At 48.4% G+C, this 14,187-nt stretch overlaps 2 protein-coding genes across 4 annotated transcripts in view; one reads left to right on the top strand and one right to left on the bottom strand.

Annotated features, from left to right (window-relative positions):
• ACSS2 (acyl-CoA synthetase short chain family member 2) overlaps nt 1-1,722 on the top strand; it is a 97,808-nt gene extending 96,086 nt beyond the window's left edge. Inside the window, exon 18 of the mRNA XM_089689630.1 lies at nt 1,510-1,722. Coding sequence (XP_089545756.1) covers nt 1,510-1,583 — 74 coding nt within the window. The 3' untranslated portion in view covers nt 1,584-1,722. The remainder of the gene's footprint in view (nt 1-1,509) is intronic.
• The window catches only part of LOC149452246 (glutathione synthetase-like), a 47,989-nt gene extending 34,501 nt beyond the window's left edge, over nt 1-13,488 (bottom strand). For all 3 annotated transcript variants that reach the window (XR_016314903.1, XR_016314902.1, XM_089689632.1), the window contains exons 1-3: nt 13,380-13,488; nt 2,997-3,132; nt 2,086-2,231 (exon numbers count right to left, since the gene is read on the bottom strand). Coding sequence is in view for 1 of the 3 variants with exons in the window: in XM_089689632.1 (XP_089545758.1) it covers nt 2,086-2,231; nt 2,997-3,125 (275 nt within the window). In the remaining 2 variants the exon portion in view is untranslated. The remainder of the gene's footprint in view (nt 1-2,085; nt 2,232-2,996; nt 3,133-13,379) is intronic.
• Nucleotides 13,489-14,187: the final 699 nt, after the last annotated feature.

Genomic DNA, 14,187 nt, shown 5'->3' with positions numbered 1-14,187 from the left:
TTGCCTCAGTAACAATTTTTTCAATAACCTCATTGGTCAGAAATAATTGTAAGTACGCCAAGGGGTTGTCATGTTCGACGTCTACCTTCATACCAGGTGCTCCAGTAAATAGGAATCTTGGGGGCGCTGCCTGATCCATACCACAGTCAATAGTGCATCAAGTTCGCACATCACTGAGCTCAGTCGCAGAATCGTCGCTGTCCTCACTTTCAATGTCTGATGACAAATTTCCCCACAAATCACTGTCGCTCAATTCTGCAAGTGATTCTAATTCACGGTCGCTGTCTTCTAGCTGGTCCAAAACCGCTTTTGGCATACAGGGATGCTTTTTGGATGCCATGGCAGAAAGAACGGTCAAAGTACAGGCATGGCACTGGACAAAGCACTGGGGACAAATCTGAAGTGAAATGGATTGATACAGTAATGTAATACTAATATATTACAATGTATTGTGTGTGTGACATTGTAACTTTTTTGAATTTCCCAACGGTTCTGCCCCCCGTACGTCCCAACGCTCACAGAGAACGGAACCCGGAATCGGCCATAGGACATGGATGGGGACGCAGGACAAGGTAAGCACTCAAGGGACTGCTGCACTGTAATCCCGAGTGTTGCTCGGGGTCACCGCTTCTGTTACTGAAAGTTAACCCCGAGCTACACTCGGGATTACCGCCAGGGAGGTTAAAGAAAAGAATATAGTTCCTACAGTTCACATGGTGGGGGGGGTCACTGATGTTTTGGGGTTGCTTTGCTGGATGTCTTGACCATGTGCATGGCATTATGAAATCTGAAGACTACCAAAGAATTCTGGGGTGCAATGTAGGGCCCAGTGTCAGAATGTTGGGTCTCCGTCAAAGGTGATGGGTCTTCCAGCAGGACAAGCTCCCAGAAATGGTTTCAGACTAAGCGCCGGAGAGGACTGAACTGGCCAGCAATGAGTCCAGATGTCAATCCCATAGAGCTCCTGTGGAGAGATCTCAAAACCCTTCCAATCTGAGGGACCTAGAGCAGTTGGTGAAGGAAGAGTGCTCCAAAATTCCAGTAGAGAGGTGGAAAAAACTCATTGATGGTTACAAGAAGCCACTGATTTCAGTTATTTTTCCAAGGGGTGTACTCCTAAATATTACATTGAAGGTGCCAACACTTTTGTCCAGTTCATTTTTGGGGTTTTGCGTGGAATGTGTCAGAGTTTTGTTCAGGCTTTTTGATTCTACACTTTTTTTGTGCTATACCAATACAAACCACAGAAATAAACATGAGAATGCCGAAACATTGGTAATTGCAACAATTTTCTGGGTGAAGTGGTGCATTGTCTGACCGAAATGCAAGGGGGACAAGATTTTTGGCCATGACTGTTCAATTCAGAATCCGTTAAGAATTCAGCAATTCCATTACATAAGATCTGTTTGGATCCTACAAGTTACAACACTTGGAAATGATTATTTGCGAAATGACCACAAAACACAACAATCTTATGACAGAAGAAAAACCTCTTTTTTTTTTTTTAAGGTCTTCAAGCCTATGGCAAGCACAGTTGCACAGATCTACAACACAGTCCCCGTGCATCAGCATTCCACAGATGAGGGATGAACAAGAAAAAAAAAAAATGTTTAAATGTCCACAGTGCAATGGAAATTTTACTGTACTGACCACATTCAAAATGTCAATTAGTATAAGTTGTCAAAGCAGTCCGTCACCTCATTAAAAAGAACCTTTCACCCCAAAAAATTATTTTGTCTCCTATGTGAAGAAAAAAAAAAAAAAAGTTAAAAAAAAATATATATATTTTTTAATTGTAAAAAATTAAAGTTACACCCTAGCATATAAAATCTCTCCCCCAAAATTTTTGAGGCACTCTGGAGGAGTGGGCGTTCCTAAGTAGACTTTATTTGCATACCCTAGGTAACATGTGATACCGATCCTCCATGATTGAAAGTACAGAAATCCAATGAATGAATGAATGGGGCGGGCCAGGGACAGTCAGGCTGGGGAGGAAAGGGCTGGAGGACCATCCAATATCATTTATAGGTATAAGTTGGCAAAAGGGTTGGTCCAGGCAGCATGCAAAAATGTGCTCAAATATACCTGGCGAGTGTCTGTTCCAGGAATGTGGGGTTCTGACTGAGCCGATCCACCAGGAGATTAAAGTCTTCCTGTACAGACTTTGCTTGTTCAAAGAGGGATCTGGGCACTGGGGAAGGGAGCAGAGTGAAAGGGGCAAAGTTCACAACCTAAAAAACAAAAATAATATAAAGCATAATAATTCAAAAACATTTCCCCAACACACCCGAATACAGGATATTTTCCTGTACTCATGTCCCTACACGATTCTCTGCTACACTCCCCCTTCCTCCATCCATGACCCAGAGGTCTTAGCTTCTAACCAAGGTATTTAGTTACCCTAAATATTTTTTCCCGTGTATTTTATAAATCACAGTCTCTATCATTTTGCTTGAGACACCCCCCACCAAGCCAATACACATAAACACATACATCCCATAATAGTTTGCTCCCAAGCCAGACACACAATAGAACAATGGGATGCAACCACTTAACATCAAACAATCAACAACCCCCCACCCCAATATTAGGACAGATCACCCTGTACCCCTAATGGGCACAGGGTGACTTACACATAATATAGGGATATGGAGAGCTGAGACAGGGGTCTCCCCACCTCTCCAAAGTGAGCTGGGTTCCATGGGCCCCCCACCCAAAGAGACTACCGTCACACTCACAAAAAAGCAACAGGGGTAGAATTCCTGCTGTAGCTGCGAAGCAAAGCATGGCTTCCTCTACAGCTAAAGGGGGAGTGGTTGGTGGTGAGAGGTGAAAACGTGGCTCAACAATGGAGTTTTACCGCCCCTAAACCACTAACGTGAACAAGCCCTAAATCTGAATGTTGGTTGATAGCAACACTTTCCTTTGAAATACTCGTTCTAAAGAGGGTTCATATACTGTACATTGTGTTGTATATGTGAACAGACATCACTTACATCGGAAGAGTTCGGACTCTCCTTTGTCCTCATAAGAACACCCTGCAGCAAGGCGAAATCTACAGCGATGGGCGCCACCTCCTCTAGCAGCTGTGCGTTGCTGAAGACGTCCTCCCACAAAGCAGACATTTTCGAACTGCAAACCACAGAACATATATATATTATTTCGATGATCGGTAAAACAATGAAAGATCCATGGCGAGAAGACACTAGTGTCCAGAAAACTCCATCAAAAATATATTTGATTGGACAGTACTATTCCAAGGGATATATAGAAACCCGTGTTTTCCCATGAAGGGCAAAGCGAAAAATTCTCCCTCCACGATATCACCTACTAACCTCTCTCATTCTCCCACCATTGGTCGGCAGCTGGAAAGAGAAGTCACCTTGTGTAAGGTACGTGTCCCTCAAGTCATTGCTCACACAGGGCCATGGATCCTCCCCATGTGACAGTGCTGGTGTCTGGTGATAGGCCCAGGGATGTCACATGGGAGAAATGGGGCTGAATTACTTGCTCTTCCATACCTGGAAGTACCGGGCATTTTCTACGCTCTTGGTGGGTCAACAGAGTACTGGAGGAGTGAAGGAAAGGAAAATACGGGCTACAGACAAGAGGGTCATTACAGTGAACCTGTTGCTTTGCTCTTCAAGAGGTTTGTCCCTCCAGGATTAGCTCTGTCAACAGAACCTAAAAAATCAAAAACGAGCTTGTGTACCAAAAGTTGTGAAAAATTGTCATATAAAGTAGGGCTTAAAATTTCAAGTCCTGAGCTACTAGCCAGGCCTTAGAGTTACTCGCCACCAACAAACTCACACACAGACACCTGTACACACACACACAGACATGTACATACACACAAATGTACACACACGCAGAGAGACACATGTAAACACACACACACACGTACATACACACACACACAGAGAGACACATGTAAACACACACACACACACACAAATACAGACACATGTATGCACACACAGGCACGTACAGACACGCATACACACAGACACCTGTACACACACACACACAGACATGTACATACACACAAATGTACACACACGCAGAGAGACACATGTAAACACACACACACACAAATACAGACACATATACACACAGATACATGTACACACACAGAAATACACATCTTCCCTCTCCTTTTCTCTCTCTCTCCCCCCCCACCCCTCTCTCTCCCCCCCTCTCCTCTCTTCTTCCCCTTCTCTCTCTCTCTCCCCCCTCTCTCTCTCTCTCCCTCCCTTCTTCCCCTTCTCTCTCTCACCTCTCTTCCCCCCCCCCCCCCGCTCTCTCTCCCTCTCCTCTTCTTCTTTCTCCCCCCCTCCCCCCTCTCTTCCCCTTCTCTCTCTCTCTCTCTCTCTCTCTCTCTCGCTCTTCCCCTTCCCCCCCCCTTCTCTCTCCCCCCCTCCTCCTCCTCTCTCCCCCCCTTCTCTCCCCCCCTCTTCTCTCCCCCCCCCCTCTTCCTTTCTCACATCATTTGGGGCTGCACACAAACACCTTCTCCAAGGGCTGCTGATCTCCAGGCAGCAGGAAGGGGGGTTGCAGCCCCCATATGATCTGTCAGTATAGGGAGAGAGGCAGGGAGATCCCACAGAACACAGCACAGCTCACCTGCTCCGGGCTTATTCCTCTCCGACACTTCTCTCCCTGCTCCAGGCTGTCCCCTGGTCCCGGCTCATCAGCAGCTGGAGGGAGAGGTACAGGAGCATCACTCTGCAACTGCCGTCCCCCGCATCGATTCTCCTGCTGTCCGGGCCACTGCAAGGGTACTGGTGCGACCCCTCTGCTGGTGGCCTTACATGGCTCTGTCCGCCGCTGCCCAAAAGGTCCCTTCTTCTGGGGAGCGGTGCCTCAAGGTAGATACGCCCCTGCCCTGGGGGACACACTCGCCCCCACCACAATTTTCGCTCGCCGTTGGCGAGTAGGCGAGTGGAAATTTCAAGCCCTGATATAAACTATAGCTGCAAACACACCGTCAGATCATTTTTGTCATAGTATGGTAACATATATAAATATGGTGTTGCACTATTCAAAACTTAAAACAAATTCTTAATTATAAAACACAAACTAAATTTGAAATCCCCAAAAAAGTCCTTTTGTGTAAACATTGGAGGATTTTTTTCACCTTAAAGTGGAGCTCCACCTAAAAGGGGAAGTTCCGCTTTAAGGACTGCTCCCCATTAAGGATTAGCACCTTTGGGGGGGCGGGGGAGCGGGTACCCAAATTTGACAGGTACCCGCTCCCACTTCCGGTCCAATCACCTAGGTGATCGGAAACGGAAAAAGTGTCCCCCCCTTCCTTTAGTCTTTTGGGTCACGTAACAGGTCCCAGAAGACTACAGGATCATTCATGAAGCGCGATGCTACTCGTGCATGCGCAGTGGGTACCCGAGTGTGAAGCCGCAAGCTGTCACAGCCCACACTGAAGATGCCGGCCTCCTGGAACACAGGACGGCCGGTAAACCGAACTGCAGGGGACACAACACGGGACCGTGGGACAGGTAAAGGTTTATTTTTTAAAAGTCAGCAGCTACAGGTTTTGTAGCTGCTGACTTTTATTCTTTTTTCAGGGTGAGTGGAACTCTGCTTTAAGTGAAAATGCCCACATTCCTCCTCTGAACAGGTAAGTGTTCAAGGATCTTCACCATCACGTCTTAAGACACAGGTGTAAAAAAGAAAAAAAAAAAGGCCCGTGGGCCGAATCCAGCCCTCCAAGCCATTTCATGTGGCCCTTGCACCTCTCCTGCAGGTACCCCCTTGTCTCCACCCCCACCTTGTCTCGGTGGCAGCAGAGAGGAGAATAGAACTCCTCTGCTAAATTCCTGCACCTCTCAGTGCAGCTGCAGCACCTCCTCATCTCTGCCGCCCCTGGTCTCAGCATTCAGCAGATTCTGGAAACTGACTCCCCTCCTCCTTTGGTCCTCCTCCAGACCCTGCACTTTCTGCTTTCCAGCTCTGCCCCCAAAGTGGGTGCACGGTGATGTTAGGGAGGGCGTGAGATTCTTGACATCTGATGTAATGGGGGGTGGGGTGCTCTGGACATCTAGTCTTACAGATACAACCAGCCCTTTGAGGGTAACCACAATGCTGATACAACCCTCGATGACATGGAGTTTGACACCCCTATCTTAAGAGAATCGGATGTATGCCTACCACAGGTAAGTGACCTTCTGATTAAAGCAAGGTCAAACAAGCTGGTTTATATATGACCCTCCAAATACTGGCGGCACTTCACATCCAGTGTAACGTCTCCTTTCACTTCAAACTAATGCACACGGAAACATGAGAAATATAAATGCACCGCATCGCGTAAAACCCTTAAAAAACGGATTAGGCTTTAAAATCACACTTACAGTGAATAAAATCAAATGCACAAAAGAAAAAAAAAAAAAAAAAAAAAAAAACAACACTCCCAGCTGCCATGTATGTCGTTTTTACCGTCACTCCCAGTTGATGCATGCACACAGCTCCTCCCTACACGTTTCGTCACACCTGACCTGTTCCAGGGCTCGATATGGGTTTGAAGTGAAAGGAGAAGTTATGCTGGTTGAGGAGACAGATTTCCTCCAGGGCCCTAGAAGAAGTCAGCTGTGACGAAACGTGTAGAGCAGAACTACGTACTTGCATCATCACATCAATTAGAAGTGACGGTAAAAACGTCATACATGCCACCTGGTAGTGTTTTATTATGTGCATTTGATTTTCCTCCTTGTAAGTGTGATTTTAAAGGCTAACAAATCAGTTACACTGTATGGTGCATTATGTTTCCATGAGTAAAGGTTTGAAGTGAAAAGAGAACCTGTCACCTTGCCCTCAATGGACACAGTGAAAGTCTTTGAAGGCTAAATACTGGAAGGTGGTGTCTAGAGTGACAAGAGCCAAGTTATGGAATTATCCACCAGGAAAAATGAAATGAGGAAAGATGGGAGAGCCCTTATGGTGTTGTGTTAAGACAAAAATATGATGTATGATGAAGGACGTGATATGATTTACATCTATTAAGGTGGTGAGTGACGATGAAATAACAGAATCAGCAACCTAGTAGACTTGCTCATGAAGAATACAGCTCCATGCAGAAAGGAACGCAGGTCGCTCCCAAGGCTCAGAGTGGAACCAATCCTAGGTCTGCTCAGAGATCATCAGAATGGTGAAGACAACTTGGTATCCATTCAAAGAGACCCATTGTCTACGAGACGTGTATAGACAGGATGATGGATCTAGTGTTGGTAGGGACTGCAGGTAACACTACAAGAAGATTTGATCAATATGGCAAACTTGATGAACCAATATTCATAAGAATATGAAGATGTATTTCATGACTATCCATCACCTTTACTGGTTCATCTCTTGCCGTCAACTATGGTACCCACCACTATCAACATCACCCAGTCTACAAAAGGGGGCATCTGCAAGTACCCAACAGTTCTTTTTTGATCGATCACACACAAATGCTCCTGCACTTGTGGATGGGCTCAATGTAGGCTAGAACCACATCATGAATGTCCTGGAATATGCACACCTTGCTGCCCTCAAAAGACCAGGGAAATCCAAATATACTGAATGAAGAAAGAACAAAGAGAGGGCACACAGGCCCTAGTGAATTACAGTAAAGTCAAAGGCACGTCATAAAAGAACAGCTGGGTCAACACCGTGCTACGTGACTGTCCGCAATAGGGAGTGTAGACATCCAATAGGCTGATGCGTTCCGAGGACTTGCCTCTTCCTCAGAGCCAACACTGAGGAAGAGGCAAGTCCTGGAAATGCGTCAGCCTATTTGAGGTCTACACTCCCTATTGCGGACAGTCACGTAGCACGGTGTTGACCAACTCTGAGGAGGAGGCAAGTCCTGGAAATGCGTCAGCCTATTGGAGGTCTACACTCCGTATTGCGGACAGTCGCGTAGCGCGGTGTTGACCAACTCTGAGGATGAGGAGGCAAGTCCTGGAAATGCGTCAGCCTATTGGAGGTCTACATTCCCTATTGCGGATAGTCACGTAGCGCGGTGTTGACCAAGCTGTTCTTCTATGATGTGCCTTTGACTTTACTATCGTTTGTCAGTACAACACCAACTTTTATTTCTTCTTAAACATTTTTTATGGTAATGCACCAGGCCCGTGCGTGCTCTGTTTGTTCTTTCTTCTTTTTTGATCGATACCAAGTCACTGCTCAGTTCTGTTGAAGCACGCATCAGCAAGTCTGCCAAAGGCATGACTATCAGGATCTAGACTCCACACATCTAAGCTACAGCAGAAGCGTCCTTCAAGGGCTTCAGGAAAGCTGTTCGAAGGTTGTCCAATGCTGTGTAACTGCTTGCTGAAGCTGCCTAACGTTTACAAGCAAGGACCGGACAATGGACAATGTGTAGGAATTTCCAGGATTGGTAAGGAAGGGGGAGGGAAAGTATGACCAGCACCACCGACACTGAGAGCAAGCCAAGAGGTGGCTTTAATCCACCAATGTCCTCCTGAACCCGGACATTATGGGATTTATGTTGCAAGCTCCTTATACAATTCTTTGAATTTTTTTGGTAAGCAGAGAGTAGATATCAGAAAGCAAAATAATACGGACTGTTTTTATAACCTTTTTGCACAAAGCTTGTTTTGTTCAGAAAATTAACTATGAACTTGAGGAAAACAGCTAAACGTCTTACAAATTACAAATATGGCAGCCGTCTTGTCTGCCAAAGGAATTGCAAATGTGTCCATCCGGTGCCAGGATTTACTCAGCTTGGCTGCGCTCGCGACCTGACTTTTTTTTCCTACTGCAGTTGTGCAATACAGACAGGTCACCTCCCCACCCCCAGCCTGTGACTGGACAATGAAGGAACAGCAGCAGACTGCCAAGGTTGTCACTCCGCTCCAAAATTCCAATTTAAATTGGGGTAAAACCGATCGGCAAGAAAGCTATGCCTATTTGATTGATTGTTGGCTGATTTGATCAAATCACACATGAAATCTGACATAAAACGTTCGGGTCTTGGGGCTCCTTAACACCATGGGAGGTTGAATGAATTTTTAAATGCACTGAGAACACGTATGCACGAAGAACGAGTGTATTTGGTAGTGCAAAAAGGTTTACGGTGGTCATTTGCTGGTATGGGGAGACCGGTCCACTCGTGGGGTGGGGGGGGGGGGGAGACTGGTCCACTCGGGGGGGGGGGGGGGGGGGGGAAGAGACCGGTCCACTCGTGGGGAAGGGGGGGGGGGGAGACGGGAGACTGGTCCACTCGTGGGGGGGGGGGAGGGAGACCGGTCCACTCGTAGGGGGGGGTGGGGAGACCGGTCCACTGGTAAGGGGAGACCACTCCACTGGTATGGGGGGAGACCAGTCCACTGGTATGGGGGGATACCAGTCCACTGGTATAGGGGGAGACCAGTCCACTCGTTATGGGCACACCAGTCCACTCCTACGGGCACACCAGTCCACTCCTACGGGCACACCAGTCCACTCCTACGGGCACACCAGTCCACTCCTACGGCAATTTTTCCTCCCCTAATTCCTGAAGCTGGGCTTTCATATGTAACACTGGCATCCAGCAGGTGGTGAGCTCAATGCAAAAACTGCAGCTTTTACCAGTGGACACAAATAGCAGGGAGATCAGACTACAAAGACTGCAAAATTAGCCACAAATCCTTCCTGGTCTCTCCTAGAAGAGAAGGGACCTATCTTCCTTTTTAGGTCATGGATGCATAAAAAGTAAAGGGTTTGGCTGGAGCTTGTCTTTAAGAAGTCTCGGTAATCACGGACTCACATACCACGGTGCTGGAACAATTACAACACTCTATAATCCAGGAATGAATTTCAGCATTCACCATGGAGAAGAAAGTATCAGAGTCCAAGGATGCCATAGTGAGCAACGGGAGTCACTGTGATTGGCTGCACACAGGGGGAGGGGCTGGGATTACATAAACTCCATAAAGGAATACAATGAAGTCATATCTGGGGATTAGCGGCGTCAGGGTTGGCAAGACACCTGCCGTTTCCAAAATTCATCAGCTGCTTTGTTTCACGTATTTCTTTACCCCTCGCCCTCCAGCACTGACAGGATGAGCTAGACAGATTCTCATTGGTCGACGCTGTCCATGTTACAGTGCTGACCAAAAAGATTAAAGTGGCTGTAAAGGCTCAAGGTTTTTTACTTTCATGCATTCTATGCCCCCCCAGCCCCCCTTAATACTCACCTAAGCCCCCTCTCAATCCAGCAATGTGCACTGGAGTCTCGGCTACTCCGGGACACTCTCTGCTCAATGGCTGAGACAGCAGCAGGAGCCATTGGCTCTCACTGCTGTCAATCACAGCCAGTGAGCCAATGAGAAGAGAGGGGTGGGGGCAAGCTGCAGCTCCATGTGTGAATGGACCCATAGAGCAGTGGGTGCCCCCATAGCAAGCTGCTTGCTGTGGGGGCACCCGACAGGAGGGAGGGGCCAGGAGCTCTGTTGGGGGACCTGAAAAGAGGAGGACCTGGTTTCTTCTGCACAAATCCACTGCACACAGCAGGTAAGTATAACATGTTTGTTATTTTTTTTTCATTTTTTAATGTAAGCCTTTAGAACCACTTTAGGCCACCAGGATTTCAAATCCCTGGATCAGTGAAGCGGCATCCCGATGTCTAATAGCGGACAGCTGAAAAGGCGCCAAGACACAATTGCTAGTGGCCATGGTGACCTGGGATTTGTCGAGCCCTGCTCTACTTCAATCTTGCATCAAAAGTCACAGCAAAGTAGTATGGGCATCTTTTCAAAATCGCTGCAACTTTAAGTAACACAGATTTGAATGGGTGCCATTGAAAAGAATGGGATACAACTTTGATGTCAAAGTGTAAATGGAGCCCGAGTGTCTTTCCTGTCTGCTGCCTCCTTCCTCTGCTATCAGAGAAAAATGGTGACAGGGGAGGGACCTCCAGCATATTGACAACCTCAGCCCGGTTTCTGTGTGCTGTGTAAAGGGGTGTGTCCCTTTCCTCCAATCAGGTCTCAGAGCTCTCCTCAGCCCCTTTTTCTGAACTCTCAGACAAGTTTTATAAATCAGCACTTTGAACGATTGTAGATAGGAGATGGCTACAGATAAACAGGTACAACTTCTGTAGGAGGATTTGTTTCATCTCTGTGTATCACCTGAGGCCAGTCACTTCACTGGGTATATGGAAGATATATGTATGTTACAACCTCTTTAAGCCCGGGTTCACACTGATACGGTCTGGAATTCGCAGAGTTTTCAGTGCGAATTCTGCACCGCATCAGAATTGCACCCCGTTCATGCGAACCGAAAGCGGTCTGCAAAACGTGGTGCGATGTACAGAATCATATCGTATAGGTGTGAATACCCATGCGATCCAATTCTAGTGCAGACCCAAAAAAGGGTCCTATACGTTTTTGGTACGGGTGTGGTTAGAGCCATACAAAATGTACGGCTCCGATCGCACCGCACACAAATCGCATGTGATGTGCACAGGAGTGCGGTGCGGTTCCTGTGCGAATCACATGCGATATACTGCACCGCACAAGTGTGAACCCGGACTTAAGCAGAATTAAAGGCACAATTTTTACCTCCTCTCTGTCTGAAGACCATCAGGGGCCCCTCTCGCTGGCTCTGGAATCTTCTCCTGGGTGCCGGACTTCCGGCCTCTTCATTGGATGGTGCGAGAGGACATAACGTCTGCATAGGAGTCAGCCATCCCAGCACCCATGGACCGTGATGGTGATGTAAGCTGAGCTGCGCATGCACAGCTCAGTTTATGTGCCGCAGAGAATGGCAAGCAGGCAGGGAGGTAGGTGTAGTTTATATCACAGAAGACACACTGCATGACTCATCTGCAATAACTAGCCTGCCTGCTGGCAATCTGTTGAAGGAGACCACCAGAGGCTGCCGACGCGGCACAGGAGACCACCAGAGGCTGCCGACGCGGCACAGGAGACCACCAGAGGCTGCCGACGCGGCACAGGAGACCACCAGAGGCTGCCGACGCGGCACAGGAGACCACCAGAGGCTGCCGACGTGGCACAGGAGACCACCAGAGGCTGCCGATCTTTGGGGAGCGGGTACCCAAATTTGACAAATACCCGCTCCCACTTCCACAGAGTTGTCCTCCCTGTAGTCTTGTAGGACACGTGACAGATCCCAGAAGACTGCTGGACCATTCACAAAGCGCAGCGCTTCTCGCACATGCTCAGAAGCCACAAGCTGTCACAGCCGGGTGCCCACACTGAAGATGCCAGGGAGAGAGGACGGCCGGTGAAAGCAGGACACCGCTGGACCGAGGAGCGGGAAGGACCGACCAGCGGGTAGGACTGAAGAGCGGGTAGGAACGAGGAGCGGGTAGGACCGAAGAGCGGGTAGGACCGAGGAGCGGGAAGGACCGAGGAGCGGGAAGGACCGAGGAGCGGGAAGGACCGAAGAGCGGGTAGGACCGAAGAGCGGGTAGGACCGAGGAGCGGGTAGGACCGAGGAGCGGGTAGGACCGAAGAGCGGGTAGGACCGAAGAGCGGGAAGGACCGAGGAGCGGGTAGGACCGAAGAGCGGGTAGGACCGAGGAGCGGGTAGGACCGAGGAGCGGGTAGGACCGAAGAGCGGGTAGGACCGAGGAGCGGGTAGGACCGAAGAGCGGGAAGGACCGAAGAGCTGGTAGGACCGAAGAGCGGGTAGGACCGAGGAGCGGGTAGGACCGAGGAGCGGGTAGGACCGAAGAGCGGGTAGGACCGAGGAGCGGGTAGGACCGAAGAGCGGGTAGGACCGAAGAGCGGGAAGGACCGAGGAGCGGGTAGGAACGAAGAGCGGGTAGGACCGAGGAGCGAGTAGGACCGAGGAGCGGGTTTTGCTACACAGAAGAGCCGAGCAGACGACCCGGTATTCTAACATGGCAGCGGCGGGAATACTGGGCCGGCAGCTGGGGTTCAACTGGTAAAAAAAAAAAAAAAAGTTGGTCTTTTTTTCTGCCTTCACTTTTCTAAGTTTCAAGCAAAACAAAAACACACTTTTTTTTTTCTTCTTTTAACTGCAAAAATTGCGCGGTTAGAAACACGCAAAGATCGAAGCTCAAACAGGTGCGTAGGCTCCTGTGCGCCATTTGTGACCATTGAGATGAACGCGCTGCCCTAGCATGGCCACGCACATTGCAATTTTCTTTCTCGCGTGTTTATAAACTGTGTCAGCACGAATACCGACTTACATGGACGCGTTATTCAACGCTTACCATCAACCAATGAAATTTACCAACAAGTCCCGGTCATTTCTTGCCAATGGCACAGTGAGAGGGCGTGATCTGTGTACGGGGGAGGGGAAATGTCTTGTACAGTGCACAGCCCAGAACACTGCATTGTGTGTCACCGCTATCCTCTCCTTCTACCTGTAGGACACGATACAGCACTCACCTGCCTCCCCTCCGAGCTCAGGAACTCTCCCAGCGCCACAGCTCGCGAGTAAAGCCCCAAGGCACCTGGGCGGAGCTCAGCTCACCCTCCCTATCCTGATTGGCCGGGAAAGGGAGGCTTGGAACGCACGCTGGACCGCAGGAGAGAAACCGGATTGGCTGCTGGGGAAGCGCTCTTTCATCATGACTGTGCAGAGCCCGAACCTCTGGGTGGGTGTGGTTAGAACGTGACAGCCAGCCAATTAGCGGAAAGAATTCTCTTTAGGACCGGAGAAAGAGTGATGATGATCCTAATGTGGATACAATGTGTGCGGATATCGAAGGGAACGTGTTCTCTATGGTGTGTAGAATCATTCTCAAATCTTTATGAAAGTTTAAAAAAGATTTACAAAAATCAGTTGTGCAAACATACATCCTGTATATGAATAAGATTTTACCGCCGCCTGCTGACCAGTCTATTTTTTTTTTCTAATCGGCACTGCGCTACTTTAACTGGCAATTGCACAGTCATGCAACGGTATACCCCAAATGAGATTTAAATCATTTTCTCCCCACAAATAGAGCTTTCTTTTATTCATTATTATTATTGAGCATTGGGCAGCACAGTGGATAAATGGTTAGCACTTCCACCTGGCAGCACAATGGTTGTTGGTTTGAATCCCAACCACAGCAACACCTGCATGGAGTTTGCATGTTCTCCCTGTGCCTGCTTAGGTTTCCTTCGGGTACTCCAGTTTCCTCCCACACTCCAAAGACATGCTGGTAGGTTAATTGGCTCCTGTCTAAAATTGTCCCTAGAATGTGTATGT

The sequence above is a fragment of the Staurois parvus genome, unplaced genomic scaffold (assembly GCF_062004578.1).
Source record: "Staurois parvus isolate SC_StPar_1 unplaced genomic scaffold, SC_StPar_1.0 ptg000487l, whole genome shotgun sequence".
NCBI classification, from domain to species: domain Eukaryota; kingdom Metazoa; phylum Chordata; class Amphibia; order Anura; family Ranidae; genus Staurois; species Staurois parvus.
This window is presented reverse-complemented; position numbering and strand designations above follow the sequence as displayed.